Genomic DNA, 21,268 nt, shown 5'->3' with positions numbered 1-21,268 from the left:
TATGACCACAAGCAGGGTGTCAGGCTCACCCAGTGCAATTACCTAAGCCCAGTGATCCAGGTATGAAGTTGCTAATGAGACCACTTTAGTCTCTTCTTTTGTTGCTGAGACAAAATATCTGATACACACATTAAAGGATGGAAGGGTTATTTGGCGCAGTTTGTAGAGGTTTCAGCTCACAGTTGGCTGGCTCCAAGACAGGGTAGCACAGCCATCACAAAGGTGAAACAGTTATTGGCAGGCAGAAGGCAGCAAAACAGCAAGCGACAAGTGACTGCCAGGGACCCTCTGTCTTATCCAGGCTACCTTAGGGCAGGTAGCACCCACACCCAGGGAGGGGAAGCCTTAATCCTGGCATCGAACCATGAATCAATTCTAGCATCACATCCTCGATCCCAGCATCACACACCCTAGATCCAGCTACCTTCAAAAAGAGACCAAAGAAAGATCCTTTGGTGGCTTCAGTATCTTCAGCCTGTGATCCCAGGCTGCATCTCCTTTGCTCTCTTTGAAACTTGGGCTGTTCATCTAGATATAGCAGCAGGAGTTAGCAACCTCACAACCCCTCCCACATGGCCTAAAACAAAGTCTGGAGGGCTCTGTGGCTCTGGACAATGGACACATGAGACTAGACCCATGAAGGCTCACTGTTAGACTTTTTATTGATTTGTAGGGTTTTATTCTGTGTTAGGAATCTTGGGCATTTGTGGTATGAGTTTCAGATGTTTTCCTAGTTACTGTTGGTCTTTTGACTTGGCTTATGCATTATTTTCTGAGGGCCAGGCTGTGTGGAGGCTGCTGAGGACACCAAGATGAGAAAGGCCCACACTTCTCTCCTACAGAGAATGTCCAGTCCACTGACACAAAGCAGGTTGGGTTGGTAACAGTAGACTGGATGGGAACAGAGCCTGGGGTCCAGGTTTGTCCCAGTGAAGGCAAATTGAGAACAACTCCTGCAGAGCACAGGTACAGAACCAGTCCCCGGAGGGCAGGACCAACCCAGGACTCCATAGTCAGCAGGTGGGCCCAGCTCTGGAAGCCAGCTTTAAATTTCTTTCCTGTATCCCAAAAGCTGCTCCAGATCAGCAGTGAACCTGCTAACACTATCCCCTGAGAATACCTCTCCTCACACAAAATGGGAAGGTAAGAATCAGAGTTCGAGGGACCCAGTCTCCACCAGGGAGCATTTCGAGTAAGGAACCAGCACATCTTGCTGGATGGAGAGTGCAGCTAGAGGCACTGCCTGTTGGGAAAAGCTCTGCAAAGAGCTACCCTTTGGAGAGACCCAAGAGGCATTTCCACAGGCTCAGACCTCTCCATTGGCTACCCCTGGTGACTCCCACTCTAATGGTTACTGGTCCCAGGCCTGAATATTCCTGCAATCAGAAACTTCTGTCATCAACTCTGGTTGCTTTTGAGTAGCAAAGGCAGGGTAAATACTTTTCTTTATGTATCAGGTTTCAAAATGAATTTTTTATTTTTATTTTTTTAGCATCATCCCAAATTTTTTTGTAAAGGATAGTAATGAATAGCCATAAACATGTCTGATGTATTTTGTCTCTTTGCAGTTATTATCATTGATGCCCAAATCTTCCTGTCTCAGCTGAGAGCTGCTTTTGTCTCCTGAGTCTGTCCTTTCAACAATCGTTCAGTGGTCTTTAAGAACCTGCTTGCTGGGTATATGGTGGCACATGCCTGTAATCCCAGCACCCAGGAGGCTGAGGCAGGAGGATCTCTAGACTACATACAGACCAGCCTGAACTACACAGCAAGACCCTGTTTGAAACAACGAAAACAAATGAATGAGAGAATGAACAAACAAATGAACCTGCTTGCTATCTGGTATGACAATATGTTGTACACCCACTTCGCACACATTTGCTCCTGGCCCATAATCAGACATTTCTCCAAGTTCTTTTTATAGAAAGTTGCTCAGCTGCCTCTTGGGAGAGGTTATTCACACTTCCTGGATGAACATCATGGAAATTAGGGCATGGGTGGCTCTTGCATAAATCCAAGACATTGACCAAGGTTTTGGTACACAATGGGAAAATTCCTTTTGCTGCCCTAAGATTTCACAATTGTGTGGTTTTCCACCTTGTCTGCATACTAGAATCCCCTAGAGGTTTCTAAAGAATACTAGTGCCTGGGTCCATCCCCAGAGATTCTGATTTAACTGGACTAAGATCTGGCCCAAATGATGGGATTTTTAAAAGCATGATACTCCCAGAGGGTGCTCAGGCTTGGCTGCACAGTTTATCATCTTATGCTTATCTCTATGTGCTTGCCAAGTATGTCTGGAGCCCTAAACAATACACTTTGCATGTCTTAAACACTTATGTACACTGCATCCTACTGAACACTTCATTCTGAAGCTTGTTGTTTCCTTTAGCATTGTTTCAGTGCATCCAAGTTGACACCTACACCTCCAGGTCACTCCTTGTAGCTGCTGCAGTTCTCATACCACATTAGGAGAAGACTACTTTCTGCTTGACTTTGATGCAAGATTCACATGCAGATCATTGTCATGGCCCCAAATCAGCATCATCTTTGACTCCTCTCAGTCTTACCCCACATGCAGTGGCTTAGGAATCCTTAGTCCTGTGGTCAGGTATATTTGGCATCTGACTCCTCCCACCATGATCTCCTCTGTATCACTTGGCCTGGATCATTATAAGGGCTCCGAAGGGGTCTCCCTGCTGCCACCTTCAGTCCTCTGCAGTCTGTATTCTCCAAACACCCAGAATGATGGCAATCCTCACGCCCTTTCTCTCTTAGACTCCTTTAGCCAACTCCATCTCTCAGTAATTGCAAAAGTTCTTACCATGGCTGCCAGTGTCCTAATGGCTCTTGTCTTTCTTGCTTTCTTAATCACTTCTTGAGCAGAGCAGTCCCATTCTCACTTCTGGGCCTTCACACTCACTGCTTCTTCTGCCTACTGTGCCCTTTGAGTGTTCGTGAGAGCCAGTTTCTTGCTTCCTTCCAGTGTCTGACATATGTCACGGTGGGAGAAACGCCACCCAGAGCTACCTGTCTCAAAGCAGTGCACAAGCTCCACCTCGGCCTGCACTCCATGAGAAGAACCAACTCCCGGCCCCAGCTGGTGCATGGGGCTGGCCCTGGTCACCTTTTGTCACACAGGGAGGGGACTTTGCACAGCTGGAAGGATGCTTCCCCCAGACCTGGGGTCATGCCTAGGTATTCTCTGTGGTATTTCTTTAAAAACCAACAAAACTACAAACAATGCCTTCTCCTTTAAGCTTAGAAAATATCTGAGGGGTTAACCCAGGAAAAGACTTTTCCTCCCTCTCTTTCCAAATGTAAACTCGTGAATACTCACTTGCCAACGTGCATAGGCCTCAAAACCCAGGATGGTGAGGTGAGACAGTGAGGGCTGGGAGAAGCGTTCAGCACCTGCCCTGACCTCATCCACCCCTGGACTCACGAATCCCTACTGCTTGTCCCTGTCACCCTCCCCACATGTCCACATAACATGGCATACCCTGCTTGTGGGGACAGAGAATGCAGACACTGGTGTGCTTCTGAGAAATCCACACAATGGGAAAAGGACATAGAATTAGGTAAACAAAATGTAACAGAATCCTCCCAGTTCTTCTGTCTCCTGTTTACTACCCAAGTCTTCTACACCTTGAGAGCTCTGTACCAGTGGGTGTCCGCTCCTTTCCACATCCACCTCATCCCTGACCCTTGCCACCCAGACTTTCCCCAAACTTACCTGAGCTACTCACAGGCAGCCCGACCCTGGGGAAGAGCTCTTGAGGTGTAACTGCTGGTCGTCCAAGCTTGACACTGGGTTTTTATAATCGTTCTCAACTTGGCTGCCTATTGTAATAATCCAGGAGCTTAAATAAATATTTACTGCCTGAGGTCCCTTCCAGAGATTCTGATTTAATGGGCCTGGGCATCAGAGGATTAGAAAACCTCCCCAGGGAATTCTACTGTGTATCTGAGATTGAGAAACAGCAGCTGTACAGTAAAGGACACTGGATTCATTCTCTCAGTAGTTTGTATTGTGGATTCTCAATTTGTTCATCAAATAAATAAAAAAAGAAACCTGTTTATAAAGACTATTGCAGCTTCTAACCAGGGTCCTCGGAGGGGAATACTTTTGATTTGTGGGGTTGTGCTTGGAGCCCTGCTTCTCCACGGGAGATCCTGGGGCTACCAGAACATTAGGGTGACCTACAGCTGTGGAGAAACCCCAGGCTGCTTTCTTGGGAGTCTTGAGAGCTGCAAAACTCAGTACAACACACTGAAAGAGAGCTTCCCTCCAACACAGACACATAGAGACTTGAACTAACCCTAGCAGTTTCTAGCAGCTCAAGGCTGCATGTTCCCTTGAATCCCTGCCTGGGGAAATTCAAGGAGGCTCAGAATTTACCTTTTGTTCCAGCCAGCACTTGACCATAGACTGCTCACCTCCCTTTTCTTAAAACATTCCCTTTATAAAATTACAATGGTAAACTTCTTCTGTGTCCCTTTGAGGAACATAGGTATCTCCTACAACTCAGCACCTGGGAGCCACTTCTTCGAAATTATTACGAGAGGCAGAGTTGCCTCCCAGGCTCTGTGTAAAGAAGCCCGTTACCAACCTGCCCGTCAGCAGATGGATCCTCAGCCCGCTGACTGCCCTGCAGCTTTCCACAATCTTCCACTTCTCAGATCCTATTTGAGTCACCCCTTTTCCTTCCTTATGGTGGATGGGATTTAAAATTCTAGCCATTTCTGCAGATTTAAAGCTGCCCTCAGTTGTATACTGAAGACTCATCACTACTACCCACCAAAGGGCACATAATATGTCTCTATTGCCTTTTGTGTCCACCTGTCTTCAATAGATTCCACTTTAGTAATATCCTTAGGTGATTTGCATGTACTTAAAAGTTGGACAAGCACTGCCTTTTATTTATCATTCCCCCAGTGACTTCTAATAAATAGTTCTCAATGGTAGAGAAGGATTTTTACACCCATTTTTACCAATGAGGGAGGGTGTTGTGGGTCAGTGCTTTAAGGTCAGAGTAAACCAGAAACTGAACCCAGCCCCTGGCTCAGTCCGGTGCTCTTCCTCACTGCCACGCCAACAGGAGAGAGATGACGTGATGTGGGTTCATGCTTCGCTCTTCTGCAATTGTAAGAGAACTGCCTCAGTCATCAAGTGTCACCTGGGCACCAAAGAACCCTTTGTGAGTGATCCTATCAGTAACTGGAGTCCAGGGAGAGAAGTCATCCTATCCACCTGTGAGGCACTGAAAGGTGTTGTCTCAAAAACTGCCCAAGTCCAGACCAGTGTGGGTCTGTGTACTCTCCCCCCGCCACCGCCACGAGAAGTCAGACCCAGGCCTGGTCCGGCCCCAGAGCAACTTGCCCCTGGTGACTCTGCAAACACAGTCCCCACCTCTCCCGCTGTCCTAGCTGGACCTCTAACCTTGTCTCTATTCTCATTTCCTGAGTGGCAGGCTCAAGCGGGGCTGACACTCTTTGCTCCGATTCCCATTCGGGCTGATGCGGTGTCTTGGTGGGGACTCCCTGATTACTCAGGGACAAAACTCAGACACAACAAGTTAATGAAACAAGTTATGTTTCATCATTTCTATGACCTTTCTGCTCTAAACTTAGCAAACTGGACTGAAAGGGCAGCATGAATGCAGGTACCAATTTTAAATACCAAAATCGTTCCTCCTGGAAAGAGAGCAAAATCACTAACATGAATGACAGAATGAATCTCTGACCATTTGCAAAACTACTCAGCTGGTCTAACTAGAGTCCCCTCCGTGATCTTTACGTGGGGAGAACATTGACTTTTCAGTTTCAGCCAATATTATGGTAAATATTTTCATTATTATTAGTTTTGTCAGAAAAATTTGTGTACACAGGTGCTTTCTGATGCACAATTTTATTAAAGTCAGAAATGATTACTTCTAGAAACATAAATCTTTGAGGCTAAACTGGAAGACAATGAGACAAGAGATTTCACTTTATAATTTACCTTTATCAAACCACCCGATAACACATCTATTCCTTTGTATATTACTTTGACATTACATAACGAGTCATTTGTAGAAAATTCTCAAGCCAAAACCCTTATATTCTCTGATCTTTAATTCAATCATCACCATCTTTTCTTAGATTTTAAATTTTATTTCTATTTTTTTTCTGTGTGCTGTGGGGGTTGAAGCCAAAGGCTCATGCATGCTAGACAAGTGCTCTACCACTGAGTTACACCTCTAGCCCCAACTTTCCTTAATATCTGAAGATAGGAAAATAAAAATTTCAAGTAACAGTGCTCAAACACACATTTGTAGTGAGGTGTAGCCATCAACTTTAAGCCTCATATTTTTCAGGTCTTTGCTTCTAGTGTCTTAGATTTTTTTGTCAGTCTTGTTTTGGGGCCTATTTTGCCTTAGTGGGCCTAACCTGAAAACAATACTACAATACATTAATAATCCACAATGAGAATGCGGTGCAAGTGGCTTCTAACTCTCCAGGAACACAGTGAGTGTCCCCGGTTACCCAGGAGTGGGTGTGCCTTTCATGTGATCATTTGTTCTCTGAGGTTAGACTCCTAGGTTTGACCTTCTTGGCAGCTTCCAGAACAGAAAGTGGGTTTACTTTGTCTCCAAATTCTTTTTCTCGGTGCTCGAGAAGAATGCCCTGAGAAGAAACAGAAGGGAACATCAGTCCTCATTCATGGGACAGTCATTGAGCATTGCTGTCCACCCAGCCCTGTGCCTGAGGCGGACACAGAGCCAACTGAGGCCAGGAACCTGCCTGTGAGCCTAGTGTTCTGGGGAAGCCACATTGAAGCACTTGTGCTACACAAGCAGCTGAAGCAGGAGGCCAGGAACAGCTACTTAGGACAGATGTTAGGAAAGGCTTCACAGACCACAAAGCACAGGAGGCAGCAGGATACAAACAGGAAGAGAGAGAGGTAAAGGAACACCGAAGCTGAAGACAACCGAAGGAAGTTAACACAGCAAAACCAGATGAAGCAGAACTCCAGAGGTGAGACTCTGGCAGGTGCTGAACAACCAGCTGAGAAGGGAACTCAATCCCTTTCTTTGGCCTTCCAAGAAACTGGAGGCCACTCTTCTGTACTGTGAAGGAAAATGCACTGAGATATGGGATACCCCAAATTACCATAAAGTATCACACCATACAACCTAACCTAACCTAACCTAACCTAACCTAATATACGTTACTGCTTGACATCAGCACCAAGGAACCCTTGTTAAAAAGCTCTTTAACACATTACATCTGTAAATTCATTTTAAATTTAATTAAAAAAATCTCTAAATACATTGCCATTATCTATAAAGACTTAAAAAATAACTGTAGTGGTGACTACAGGGCAGCAGATGAGGAAATCATGTTTGCTTGCTCAATAAAGCATAACACAGGCAGCAGAAATACTGAGGAAGCCACTCAGCTTGGTTCCAATGGGTTGCCTGTGGTCGCTGAATTTGCAGGATGACCCTACCATTATTCTGCTCTTTTCAAATTCTCTTCAGTGCACGTATACTTCTTTAAGTATGCTTTACAAAATATTACTGTTAAAAACAAAAACAAGAACAAAACAAAACAGAAACTCGGTATCCCCAGAGGGTGGCTCCTGGCAGGTACATCCTGATGCTCAGCGAGCCTTGTAAGCCTTCCCTCAGGCAGGGGAAAGCCAGGAGCTCCAGGATGTACCAACAAAATCAAACATCACACCTAGCAACACCAGGAATGCGCCACTGGGGCCAGTGAGCACCAGGTGAGTCACTGCAAGGCAAGAGAAGGCTGGCAGGTATGCCAAGCCCTGCTCTGGAGGCCAGGGAAGGCAGAGCCAGAGAGGAACGCCGCAGCCTGGCTGGGAAGGGGAAGTGGTGTTCTGGGGAAGGGCCCAGGAGCCACGTCTGAAGACAGCCCATGGGCAGGGGCCAGACAGGCTCTCTGGAGTGAGACATTTGCATTTTGAGTTTCATTTCCATCTACCCTTTCCTAGTCGTGTCCCCGGGTGACTGATTTCCTTCCATGTAGCTGGAACAAAAATTTTTGACACCCCAGACTGGTTATGTGGAGACATGTGGTCCTGCACGGGCACCCGGACAGGCAGGCAGGCCCTGGTAACCATTACTGCTGCTCTTTTTATTTATTAACCAGAAAATGAGCAAATACGTGTCATTAAATTAGACAGTGTTTAATGTCAAATTCTAACAGAAGCAAAAGCAGTTACCAGAATGTAAAAGGAAGAGATCAGAAATAAAGCTTAAAATCCAAGGGTTTCTATTCTCAGTTTTAATTCTGCTAAATCAAGGAAAGTGCAATTATCAACACTGGCCATAAGATCCACCGATGTGGACCACCCCGTCCTCCCATGGAAAGAAAACACTTTCTTCACATGTTGCCGTCATGACCCAGGTTGACAGACTGGCCTAGGAATGAGGCAGCCAGTCCCAGGTTGTCGCCTGCCTGTGCCTGCACTGCCCCACCCTGCTTTGCATGGGTCTGCACTGTTGGCACTGCCTCGCCCCGGTCGTTGGATGGGGGCTCCACACCCCTGCTCAGGGCCTGTGGTGGCCTCATTGCTCTTCTCTGTATCTTCCTCTGGTGTCCCCAGGCTGACTGGAGGTCCTTAGGGCCTGGCCCCATGGCAACCTCTCTGCTGAGGGCTCAGTCACCTCTCCAGGCTCAACCCCAACACCAAGCCTGCCACAGGGAAGAGTGTGGCCTCCCTTGCCGCTCCCATCAGGCCTGTTTTCTTCCTTCTCTCCTCCCCACTTTCTCCATCATGGCTTGGGAATGCACCAAAGGAATAACTCAAAAAGACTACAAATGATGCTTTGGTTTGAGCCCAGAAGACAGAACTCGAAGTCAGAAGGCCCAGGTTCAAGCCCGAGAGCCACCACTCAGCACCCCCTGGACCCCAGACCTGTGTCTGCAATGTGGTCAAACTGCGTCAGACAATCACATGATGTGTGTGACGCACAGACATCTGCATTCCCTTCCCTGCTTCATGCTTCCTGGTCCTAGAAGGAAGGCCAGGAGGCCCCAAATAGGGAAAGTCAGGCCTCAACACCCCTCACTGACCCACAAGGAAAACACCAAGAATTTACCTGCTTTCCTGATCCCACCACAAAAACTCCCCCAAGGATGACACCTTCGCCCTTCAGGTTTCCAGAGAAGCCTCCACTCCAGGCTCGGAAGAAATTGTACCACACACCCAGACGCATGAATCCCATGAACAACAGCTTCCGTCTCTGTGGACCGTAGAACTTTTTCTGCAGTGCAAGCAAGACATCCCGTGAGTAGCCTGTATGCTTTCTTGCCCAGGGAGCCAGTTTCCAGGCGAGGCACTTGTGCTCAGGAAAAGCCTCCTGCCTGATGGGTCAGGTCCTCTGCCTGCCTAGCCAGGACCATCCTCAACTGCCTGAGCAGACAGAATCCTGCCAGGTGCAGCTTCTTCCTTAAAAACTGCACATGCATGCGTGTGTGTGTGTGTGTGTGTGTGTGTGTGTGTGTGTGTGTGTGTATGTTTGCCTCACATGTGTCAGGCAATAAGTGCTCTACCACTGAGCTACATCCCCAGCTAGGGATTCAGCTTCTGACCTGAGGCAGGCCTGACTTAGGGAAGCAACTCTATGTTCTCACTGTTTTGTTTTCTGTGGTTTTGGAGATGGAACCCAGGGAGCACTAAGATATATCCTCAGCTCTTTTTATTTGGAGATAAGGTCTCATTATCTTGCCTAGGCTGGCCCTGAACCTATGATCCCATCTCTGTCTCCTAAATCACTGGCATTACAAGTGTGTATAAGCATGCCTTCCGAATAGTTGTTGCTGCCGTTGTCATTATTTTGCAGCACTGGGGATGCAACACAGGCCCTCATACACACCAGGCAAGCACTGTAACACTGAGCTACAGCTTCAACCTCTCATTTCTTATGACAGTGCTATATCCTACGTGGGGTGGACCAAACAAGAAAGAAATATAGCTCCAATGAACCCAGGGTTGAAAGTTTGTGCCAGGACTCCCATCTGCATGTTGAGCACCTGATGGGGTTTTAGCTCTTCCCACCCTCCTGGGTCATGCCGCAGGGAAGGGCTCCAGGGATAACTAAGAGGACGGCCTGCTCTGAGAGTGGGGGGAGCCCCTGCAAGCTCAGGGCAGAAGGGAGACCAGCACACAGTTCCAGCGAGGCACAGCCTGAGCCCCAACTCTCCACAGCCAAGACAGTCTCCACCAGTTGCAGCACACACACCTGTGAGTCCAGGAAGACTTCTCCTTTGAAATAAGGCTGGAAGTCCTTCACTTCAGTCCCGACCTGCTCCTTCACCACAGCATAGAGGGGCACGCCCAGTTCATCCAGCTGGGGTTTCAGGGAGGACAGGTCTGCAGCTTCCTGAAGAGAAGGGGGTCAGGTTCAGGGCCATGAAATCCTGGGGCTCTGGGGCCAACCGTGCACTCTCCCTGTGAATGGCCAGAGTGTGGCTGGTACTGCAGGGAGACGAACAGGGTCAACAAAAGGCCAGATGGTTCAGGCCAGGAAGCCCAGCCTGCGCCTGTTCCAGCTTGGCTCCATCCTCCTCACTGGTGTCAGGTGCCCTCCTCTGCGCAGGCTTCTCATCTTTCCCATGGTGGGAAGGAGAGCTGGCTCAGGTTATGGGTTCCAATCACAGCCTGGGAACAGGTGCAACAGGGAGGCTGCATCCCAACAGGTCCTTCACTCCCAGCCCCTCTCCTGCACTAGGCCAAACTGGCACAAGGACCCACAGACAGACACCATTCAGGCCACGTGACCATGGGCTCACACTGCTGTCCCAGGGCTCCCCACACATGCTGCAATCCTCCAACTCTCTCCCGCTCAAACCGCCTCTCTGGGAGGCCTCCCTGGTCTACAAAGATCTCCCTGAACAGGGAAGCCCTGCTCATCTGCCTGTCTATTTTCCCTGCTCGCTGACTTTTTGTGCCAAGTCTGGGTGCTACTGCTATGCTGATTGTTGTCATTAGATCCCTGATGTGTCCCACAGTCAGAAACTAAGTCTTTCATGTTTTGGAGCCCTAGATGCCCAGTACATGGCTAGATATAGAGTGGGTATAAATACCAGATGGAATGACCTGAAGCTGAACAATGGGGAGAGTGCAGCTGAGTGGAGTGGTACAGATGTCCCTGACCCTCAGGAGCTGTGTGCTGAATAAATAACACCACATGAGTTATGTTAAAGTTTCAACCTTAACAACAAATTTTTCTTTCACATTAGATGTCAGAATTAAAGAATTAGCAGGAAACCCTTTTAAACAGAGCCTGCTCACCTTCAATACAAGCGTGCTGCTCTATGTGGGCAACTACATTTAATTTTTCATTATTTTCTAAAACAGGAAAGAAAGGATAGTGAGTGCAGGAGAACTAATGATAATGCATTTATGAAGAGTTTCAGGGACTGAAGTTTTGCCCTAGAGCAGAGAGGGTGGACTACAGTGTTCGATGTGGTCAAAGACCATCTGTTGAAGATTAAAAGTTTCACTTGTTTTGTCTGAGCTCTTTATGCTGGGTATATTCCTGTACAAAGCCATGAAGTAGAAACTGAGTCATGCACTTCCTCCTCGGGCCTCTCCAAGGAACTCAGACTGCCACCGTCCACCATCTTGAAACTCAGACTGACACCTGTGCACCATTTGAAAACTGTTTACAAGATGCTCTGCCAAGGCAAGGACCAGCACATAGGAAAACAGGATGCAATTAGCAAGAAGTGTTGCTTTTGGAACCTTCTGGGTTTCTCTGATCTCAAGAGATCAAGTCAAAACAGGTTTCCATGTTGGTGTTTGGAGGCATTACAGATTTGCAATGAAAAGCCCTGAGTTTAAACTCGGCTGTAGTGGTGGACGGAGTAGTGAACCCCTAAACACACCCACCTCCTAACTCCTGGAAAGTATGAATATGTCATGTGTCATAACAAGGGGGAATGAAGTCTGAGATGAAATTTAGGCTGCTGATCACCTGACCCTAAGTAAAAAAATTGTTCTATGGGCTGGGGCTTTGGCTCAGTAGTATGCTTAACATGCCCAAGGCCTTGGGTTCAAATCCCAGCACATGTGTGTGCAAACACACACAAACACACAGACACACACACAGGCAGACAAATTTTCTTGGGTTATCTTTGTGGGCCCAACATAATCACCAGGACTCTTAAAATGCGAAGGAGAGAGGTGGAGAAGTCAGCGTCATAGGGACACAACATGAGACGACTTGAACAGCCATTGCTGACTTGGAAAACAGAGGAATAGGTCATAAGCCAAGGAATTCTGGCAGGCTGCAGAGGCTGAAGAAGGAAAGCAGTGTATCTTCCATCATAGCCTCCAGGAGGAATGAAATCGCATTCCATCCAGGGTTGGACAATAACTGTGTTGTTCAAGGGCCCTGAACTGGTGGCCACTTGCTGCAGCAGCTACAGGAACTTAACACACCTCCCTGGCAATACAGCTTTGTTCCAACCTCCGCACTACTGTTGGCTCCTCTGTGAAATGGGAACAGTAACAACAAGCTGCTTTGCAGGAGACACGGTGAGGGCTGACTAGATAACAGGCAAAGACGTGCTGTGTGAGTGGATGGATTCCTCACACACAAACAGGAGAGACTGACAGGGTGCAGAGGAGACCCCTCAGTGTGGGAGGTGACCCACAGAATGCAGATGAGAACCCAGGCAAGGCCAAAGCTACTACTTGGAAAGCTAGGCTGCTGCCAGGACAGAAGCACTACCATTTCCAGCTTTCTTCCACACAAGGCAGCCATCCCAGAACTTGGGGCTTCTGCTCCCTACCGGGCAGTCCACCAAACCATGCTGGTCCTCAGCTTGCCCATCCACAAAAGGACAAATCCCCTCAGACACAAGATACCTTCCTTTGATATGTTTCCTCACTTCCTGTACAGATGGCAATGGCTGCCCTTTGAAGGGCCAACTGGGAGACTCCTCAGTCAGTGAGCTCCAATTCTCTCCTGGCTCTCATGCCAAATGCACCCAGACCATCAGCATGATGGGCACCCCAACCCTGTGAGACTAGCAGCAAGGCTAAGGGGCAGCCAGGATAGAGTGTGTAGTGCTCAGCTATCCATGCTTGGTGGATTCTTAGGCCGGCAGACAGGCAGGTCTGTTCTAAAGTGTGGCCTTGAACAGCTTCTGCTCATGCTGCAGTCCCATCATAGGTGGGGGCTGGCCACGCCCTCATCAGTAGCAGCTCAACCCCCATTTCATTGGTGTGTCTCTGTGCTGAATGTTAGGAACACGGGACTGGGCCTCCCCACTGCCCTGGGTCACACGGGAGTAGTCTGGGACACAGATGCTACAACACAGGGTGAAAGGCTTGGAAGTACCAAGGGGAGTCAGATGTGTTGCCAACCCCAGTAGGAGATGGCAAGTATTACACAACAGGAACAGAGCCTACGCTAAAAGAAATACCTAGCTTGAATAAAAGAGAACAGCCCGGGGTTGAATGAATGGTAAGCTGGCCTGGAGCACAGGAAACCTAAGGCCCCACTGTCTGGGTCCTTTGCTCTGAAGAGATTCTCGGAGGCACTCACCTCACGACAGAGGAAACAGCCTGGCCTCCGCACAGCCATAATCACGGCTCCGTTCTTTTCCCATAGCTCCTTTGCTTTGAAAGTCCTTGGTTCTAAGGGAGAAGAAATGGAAAACAACATCCTTTGCTCCCAGCCCCACCTCAACTCCTGAGCAACTCCCGAACAGGGCAAGGTCAGAAACCAGGCTGCAGGAGGACCAGATGCAGACAGGGACTGTGAGTATCTTCCCAAAGAGAGGAAGTAAAGCTTAAGGAGTGGAATGTATGCTCAAAAGGTCCCTCTCTCAAAAATCTGCTTTCAAATTTGAATCCTCCAAACTGCAGTATTTCTAGCTCAATCGTAATTCTCTTTATGGCTGGCATCATGGCACACTATAATGACTCTATGGAGCACAGACATGGCCCAAACTCAGTCTTGTATTCTGAACAACAAAACAACTTCACTTCTAAAAATGTATTTAAGGGAATAAAAAGTAATTTAACATAAGTATGTTAACTGCACTATTACTAATAAAGCAGGCCAGATGATATCCAGTAAGGAAATGCTGGGGGCAAGACAGTACTGAAGCCCACATCTGCTTCAGAGGTCACTCTGAGTCTGGCTCTAGCTGTGGGATCCTGAGAAAGGCCAAGCTACTTTTCCTCTTTGGGACTCAGGGTTCTCATTTATAAAAGCAGATATGTAACGGCCCCACTCTGAGCTGCAGGGAATATTAAAGGATGACTATAAACATGCTCACCAGGGTCTGCTCAAACAGAATTAGTGAGCGCTCAATAAATATGAACCCTAATTTAAATCCCAGTTGCATCCACGTCCCCGTGGGATGTTATGTGGACAGGAAAGGAAGGAGGGAGACAGTGAAACTGTAATGGGAGGAGACTGAAAAGCCTGGGCTGAACAAAGCTCAACAGTGTCTGTGCACCTCACTGAGGTCATCTACCAGGAGTCCGTGCAGTCATGCCTCTGCTCTCCTTAGCTAAGTTTCCTTGGGCATGATGGAGCCCACACACTGCAGATAGCCAGTGAAGAGGCAGGGTGACCACGAGTGAGTGTGTGGCTTTGTCCCTCCAGTGGATTCTAGGTGGGTCTCCACAGCCTGTTTTATAGTGACAGACCAGAGAAGGGGCTGACCATACACCATCAATAGCAATCCAGACCTCCGGTATGCCAGGCCCTACCCAGAGCGTCAGGGAACATGGAACTGGACAAACATATGTTTCAGACTTCTTGGACTCAGGGTCTCCTTTCTTTAGGGAGATACCACAAGCCTGTAATTCCTTGGAACATTCCGTGGAAGTACTAGTTCATTAAGTGATGTCACAACATCATTAAGTATTACTGAGTGATTTATGATTACAGTTAGAGACACAACAAAAAGAAAAAGATAAAATAGCAACTTATACCAAGATCATAACCATGTAATAATATGTACACATGGAAAACAATAGGCCAAAGTAAAAACAATGATTATGTTAGGGGGATGGAACAAAGTAATTTAAAAAGTGTTACTATAATTTCTCTAATGCTATTATATTGGTTTTTCAAAAAAGAGCTATTTTAGAAAGAAAAGAATAAGTAACCCTGTACCCCAGTACCTCGGAAAAGTACTGAGACCAACAGGGTCACTACTTACCCTTCCCTAGTGTTTTTAGGTCCACGTCCTCCAGATACTCCAGAGTGGCTTCTTCAGACTTGGACAGAAACATGTCGGTGTTGGCCAGGAGCAGTGCAACGGCAACAGCCCCCAGGGCTCCTGCACCAATGGACCACACCCCCATGGCGAAGAAGCCTGGGTCCTGGAGGAAAGACATTTCTGGAGATGGAGAGGAAGGAGGATGTTACTGCTCCCACAGGGCAGTGAAGTCTGATCTCCAGGCAAGGCCGAGGGGGAGGGGAGGGCAGTCCAGAGGCTGGGGAGGAGGGGCCGCAGTATGGAGACCAGACTGGACAGGGTTGTAGAGCACCTGCCACGCCCACAGCTCTGGGTGTGGCATGTGCAGTTTGCCCCAAGGAGCTCACCAGGAGTCAGGCACCAGTGCAGGGAAATGACAGCTTTCTCAGGGCTCCTCTTGCTGTTTCTTCCCCTCAAGCCCTAGGTGGTGGCAGCTGGCCTGCAGCAACCTCCTGCTGGCAGAATAATTGCTCATTCTTCTCTTCACTGATGCCTGTTTTTCACTACCCAAGTGGCTTAGCTCTCAGCTCCCTGGGTAGGGGCAGCTTTCTCAGATGACACTAGTTTTCCTACTCCATTTTTCTTCTTTACTTTGAAAATCCCCCAGAAACAAGGACCATATCCTATTTACCAAGGCTCTAGGTAGTGCCCAGCAGGGTCCCGCTCATGGTGGACAGGCAATCACAGTACATTTCTCCCAACTGAGAGGAGCTTTATATTTCACTCATTATAGAAATAGGACATGGTAAAAATAAGAAAGTATAATTAAAAGAGAGGTATTACATAAGATCAAGAAAACAAATCTCCAAAGTGAAGATGGTCACTGCAATCAATGCCAGTGCCCGCAAATAGAACTGCATCGATGTTTGTCTGGATAGGGAGTAAGTGGGTGTCTGCGTAGGGCAGGGGACTCCACAAGGGGGAGGGAGTTTCAGGAAGGTCCCACTGGAACCCACTCTTGCTCCTAGCCAAGCCTGGGTGCTTCAGTTGTAATAACACTCTCCTGTGTGGGGAACCCTGGAAGCACCCTGTCTTTGTAACAGCAGTCGGGACCCATTCAGTTTTGCTTCTCTTGACAACTGCTTCCAACACCTATCCTCCCCACCTGGCTCTCCTGCCATTCTAGGGTCTGACTCCTGCCACACCTCCCTCCCAAAGCAGTAGCCTGATTCCCTGTGAGAGACCACTGGGGACAGGCAGTGGGTGTGGGGGGGTCCAGCCAACCTCAGACGCAACTGGGTAGGAGAATTCTCAGGATTTCCTAGGACTGGGCTAGAACTCGCTAAAGATCAAGTAAAGGTCCATCCACAAATCCATGTCACTATAAGGGAAGCAGCTGAGGGGTGCACTGTGGTGAGGTGGGAGGAAATGACTCTGTGCGATGACTTTAGGGAGGAAAACAGTAGGCCAGGCTAGCACTGAGGCCAGCCTGGGAAGCTCAGATCTGAGTTGAAAAATAACAAAGAACTTCCAGGCAAGGAGTCTGGAAAGAAAACACCTGAGGAACAGCATCGATGTATTAAGGAAGAGTAAAAAGAGGAGGAGGCTATCTCTGATGGGAGGGGCTCCAGCTGGGGCACAAGAGGTCTGATAAGCCCATTACTCCAATGTGACCTGAAAGAATCTGATAGAACAGAACAATAATGACAACAATTTAGAGACAACCACATTCCAGGGCCACATAGGAAGCAACCTCTCACAGGCCTGCATCCAATTTTTTCATATGGCAAAGTTACACATTACTGGATTATAGTTCACAGAACAATTAGGAGGTAACTCATAGTTGTCCCCGACATACGGCAAACAGGAGATTCTGCAGAGCCTAGAACAATGCCTGTACCTTTACATTCCTCTTAAACGTCCCTGATTTCTGACACGTGTGTGTAATTCAAGACCACATGAGCAGTAAGCATTTCTGCATCAGTATGCAAAAGCCAGCTTACCTCTGCCCTACAAAGGGCCTTACTCTGACTTCTGGGCTCTCACAGTGCACTCAGGCAGCCCAGAGACATTCAAGGTCAGCTCTGCCTCCATCCAATACACCTCTGCTGCTCTGAGGGGCAACAGGCTGCATGTTCCCAGTCTCCACCCACAAGTATTTAGCCCGCTTGTCTGAGCCCAAGAAAACGCAATCCCGCTAGACTCAGGGGTTATTTTCAAACATTTATTCAGCACAGGCTTATCCAATAAATGGATTTCTGTGGGGCATAAACTGAAACACTACAGTCCTGACGGAGACACAAGCACACAAGACAGACAAGTGGGAGGGGGAGGCAGTTTGGGCCAGGCATGAATGAGGCCATGGCAGTGCAGGGATGAGCACCAGCCTGGGAAGCCATAAGAACATGGGGAGAAAGTGGCTCTGGAGCCGGTAAGGATGCAGGAAAAAGGGAAAAACAGCTTGGCTGGGCCTCAGCTCCCTGAGCCTGGGAAGGAGTAGGCTAACAGGAGCAGGTGTAAGTGCTGAAGGGACCCTGAGAGCTCACATTTCCATGCTGCAAAGGCTCCCATCTCCCTACCTCAAGTTCAAGGACTGGCACACACGATCCAGGCTTCAACCCCCAGGAGTGCTGTTTTCCATCCCTCAGCCCCAGCTGTGATTCAGGAAGTGTCAGCAGAGTCACCCCTCCAAGGAGGTGGCCCCCTCCTGTATGCACCAGGTTGGGAGAACATCCTCAGCACTTCTGTTGAGAGGCAGGCTTCTCTGCCGATACACTGTTCCCAGTCGGCCCCTAGCACATGGCTGCCCTGCCAGTGACAAGCAGTGAAAGCCAAAAGCACACACAGGTTGAGCTGCTCTGCCAAAGCCCAGCTGCTAAGGCTGAGTTCAGAGAGGTTCAGTACCTTCCCCATTGGCACGGCCCCGAGGACCTGCCCCAGGGGCCACAGTCAACAGGAATTAACCTTGTAGCCTTTCTGCTGTCACATCCTGCCTCCCCATATTTTAAGTGTGTTTGTGGAGTTTAGGGATATGGTCCCCATTGTCCTAAGGAGAATTTAAAAAAATCAACTTATGAAGTCATGAATCAAATACAAAGTATGTTTGCTCTAGGAAATTTACCATACTCCAGATGTCCCTTTTCTTTCCTCCCTACTCCCACTGCCCATTAAGGAAAGGGTCAGTCTCTCTGAAAGAGAAGAGCAAGGATGTTTACAGAACAGTGAACCCCTCAGCAGAACTCAGTTCCCCATGGGCGGGGGTGGGGGGGGCTTGGCTGATCTTGCTCCTCCTGCAGGAGGTGAAGCAGATCAATACTGGCTGAGCAGGATCCTGAAGCTGTGAAGAGGGGTGTGACGCAGGAGAGAACCCACCAGCTTGGCCTGGGGAGCCCAGCTTGCTGCTCTCACCAAGCCCCACTTTTCTCATCTTTAAAATAGTAGGTGCAAAGGCTCCTAAAGCTCTTGTTGACATTCTATGATTCTAACACACACTGATTTCTGAGTGAGAACAGTCGTGACTGTTCACCAACCCCTCCCTCCACATCCCCCATCTCCCCCATTCTGTTGCCCACCCGGGCTCTCTCTTCCTGACACAGGCCCCTCCTCTACCCACATGGACCCCATCCTAACGCTGGGTAAGTCAGACCTGGGCATGGGCACTCACTGTCTGTGGCGTCCACACCCCACCTCTGCCGGCAATGAGGCTGGCCCCAGGTGTGTGGCAGGCAGGGTGCAGGCGGCAGGGGAGGCTGGGGGTGGGGCTCTGGAGCCTCGCCTAGATCCCTAAACTCCATCACTCCACAGGCAGGACCAGGCCGCACAGAAACCCTGGGGCCCCTTCAGCTTTCAACAGTTAATCTCCAGAAAACATCAAAATGGACAGCTGCCAACGCCCCCTAGACTTCAAATAGTTGAGCAAAGCTTTGAGTCATTTGCAGTCATGCAGACTGTAACATTTCCCGAGTGCCAACAGACACACCCCGCTATCCGGTGCAGACCAATGGAGCGAAGCGCTCCAAAAGCCCGAGTGTCAGGAGAATGGCATCAAAGGAGACACCCCATCCCCCATGGCTCCTTGAGCCACCTGCTCCCTCGCCCACTCCTCACCCCTGTCCAGGAAGTGCCCACCTTGTCCTCCCTTTACTCTCCAGTCTCTTCTTTTCTTGTCACTTACTTAAGTGGCTTTTCTCCACTCCACTCCACTCCCTTCCTGGGTGATCACGGCTCCTTCCAGCACTTCACCCCCAGCTCTGTACTGACTTCAGGTCCCCCATTCCTACTTCTGCCTCAAACTGTCCCCAGCGGGTTTTGTATGTATCTCTGTGGCACCATGTCCAAAACTGATGGCCATGCCACTCCACTTTTCCCTTCAGGTTTCCTATCTCAAAAAATAGCACCAGCACTCAGCCAACTGCTCAAGCTAGAAATCCTTCTTTGGCGCTCACTGCCCACACATAACTGGTCAGGAAATTGTGTCCATCTTAGACAATGTGTCTGGAACCCAGGCTCCTCCACCTCCCTGCTACTGTCCAAGCCCTGGCCAGTTACTGTACTTTTGTAGTCTATTTCACTAGCCACAGGTTCTCTGCAGTAGCCAGAGCGACCTGATCACACCCCTTCCTTGATTTCTGGCTCCCACTTGCACTAAACTCAGCGGAGCTTGACTTCAATGCACCCCCAGCCTTAGCTCCCACCACAATGGCACCTTCCCTAGAGCCCTGGGCATCCAAGGCTGCCTACTTTCAGGAAGGCCAGGCACAATAACACTGGCTCTCTAAGCCCTTTCCTGAGAGCACTGCCAAGGACCCATTTCCTTGCCTGACTGTAGTGAACACACACGTGTGAACACATGCACACATTCTGCACAAATGGACTTAATGTTCTCATGTGCTTCAGTTACATGTCTTCACAATTCCAGCAGCATGGTCTGAGGACAGAGGCTACTGTCTTAACTCATCCTCCATGCCCAGGACTTAATACCGATCCTGGTAATTAGAGACATTAAATGTCTAATAAGGGCTCCCGAATTTTACTCATTGAACTCCACAGTGAGGCGGCTGTAACTAACTTATAGCCATCCAATTTCAGCTCAGTATGACACGTAGTTTTGGATAAAGCTGGCCTGACATTAAAACCATCAACCTTGAGGTTCAGGTCCTAGCCCTGTTGCAAGCAAGGGCTGCCTGACACAAGATGCGAACACACTGTGGGACGGATCTCCCCATCTGTACAGAGGGAGGAACCAGAAATTGAGGACATTGCAGAGCCTGACCTGTGACTGCAGCTATGGGGACTCACAGGTACCCCAAAAAGCCATGGAGTACCAGCCAACACCATTCTCCTGCTGGCTGGGCACACTCATCTCCTTTTTCCCAGGCCTAATTTCTGTCTGTTCAAAAAGATGCCTCTGGTAGGAACTGAAGTCTTAATAAAATAAAGCATCAGCACTAGGTAGGTTAATTCATGTTGGAAACAAGTACAGGCATATTGAACTCTAAACATCAAGGATACATCTGCCTGCCTGACTGCCTGCCTGGTCCAGCCCCACCCAGGGAATCCTCCCTCCTCCAGGGAGTTGGCCTGAGGCAGAGAGGGGAGCAGGAAGACACTGGCACCCAGAGAGACAAGGAAGAGAGTGTCTGCCCAGGGCTCCCTGCCTCAGGCACTCAGTGAGGAAGGCTGGAAGGATGCTTCATTCTCCTCTCCCCTGGAAATTCTAATTCTGCTCCTCCTTTACTGGGTATATGACAGAACTCAGGCCCAGGGAGGCGGCTGGCTAACCCATCACAGAAGTGGGCAGGGTGTATGCCAGTGGCTGTGCCCAGGGGTATAGGGGGCCAGCTTCCAGATCATGCCTGTTTATCCTACCCTGGACACACTAGGTTCCAAATGGCCAGCCATGGCCAATGGCCTCTACAGCTAGAACAGTGTGGGGTTCTGGATAAGGAAAAGGGTCCCTGCAGGCCCTGAAACCTGATCACCAGCATCAAGCAAGCCAAGGACAGAGACTGGCCTCAGAATGGGCCTGGGAGCCCTGATGGATTCACAGCAGAATTTTACAAGAAATTCAGAGAAGATTTAATAC

The 21,268-nt window shown here is 48.8% G+C and overlaps 2 protein-coding genes across 6 annotated transcripts in view; one reads left to right on the top strand and one right to left on the bottom strand.

Moving 5' to 3' along the window:
* Nucleotides 1-5,892: 5,892 nt before the first annotated feature.
* Nucleotides 5,893-21,268, bottom strand: part of Fam213a (family with sequence similarity 213, member A) — a 20,447-nt gene continuing 5,071 nt past the window's right edge. The window contains exons 1-7 of one of the 5 annotated variants that reach the window (XM_013506335.1): nt 18,848-18,868; nt 15,591-15,695; nt 15,205-15,384; nt 13,572-13,663; nt 10,257-10,397; nt 9,114-9,278; nt 5,893-6,669 (exon numbers count right to left, since the gene is read on the bottom strand). In XM_013506335.1, the coding sequence (XP_013361789.1) occupies nt 6,556-6,669; nt 9,114-9,278; nt 10,257-10,397; nt 13,572-13,663; nt 15,205-15,382 (690 nt within the window). In that variant the 5' untranslated portion in view covers nt 15,383-15,384; nt 15,591-15,695; nt 18,848-18,868 and the 3' untranslated portion in view covers nt 5,893-6,555. Of the gene's footprint in view, nt 6,670-9,113; nt 9,279-10,256; nt 10,398-13,571; nt 13,664-15,204; nt 15,385-15,590; nt 15,699-18,829; nt 18,869-21,268 lie in introns of those variants that run through there. The other 4 variants (XM_013506334.1, XM_005407871.1, XM_005407873.2 and 1 more) reach the window with 4 other exon arrangements.
* The window catches only part of LOC102019190 (nascent polypeptide-associated complex subunit alpha, muscle-specific form-like), a 10,402-nt gene continuing 7,930 nt past the window's right edge, over nt 18,797-21,268 (top strand). Inside the window, 1 exon segment of the mRNA XM_013506307.1 lies at nt 18,797-18,818. Coding sequence (XP_013361761.1) covers nt 18,797-18,818 — 22 coding nt within the window.

This window comes from Chinchilla lanigera, unplaced genomic scaffold (genome assembly GCF_000276665.1).
Source record: "Chinchilla lanigera isolate Chin_1 unplaced genomic scaffold, ChiLan1.0 scaffold00109, whole genome shotgun sequence".
NCBI lineage: Eukaryota > Metazoa > Chordata > Mammalia > Rodentia > Chinchillidae > Chinchilla > Chinchilla lanigera.
The sequence above is the reverse complement of the archived record's forward strand: the minus strand, read 5'-3'. Positions and strand labels throughout refer to the sequence as shown.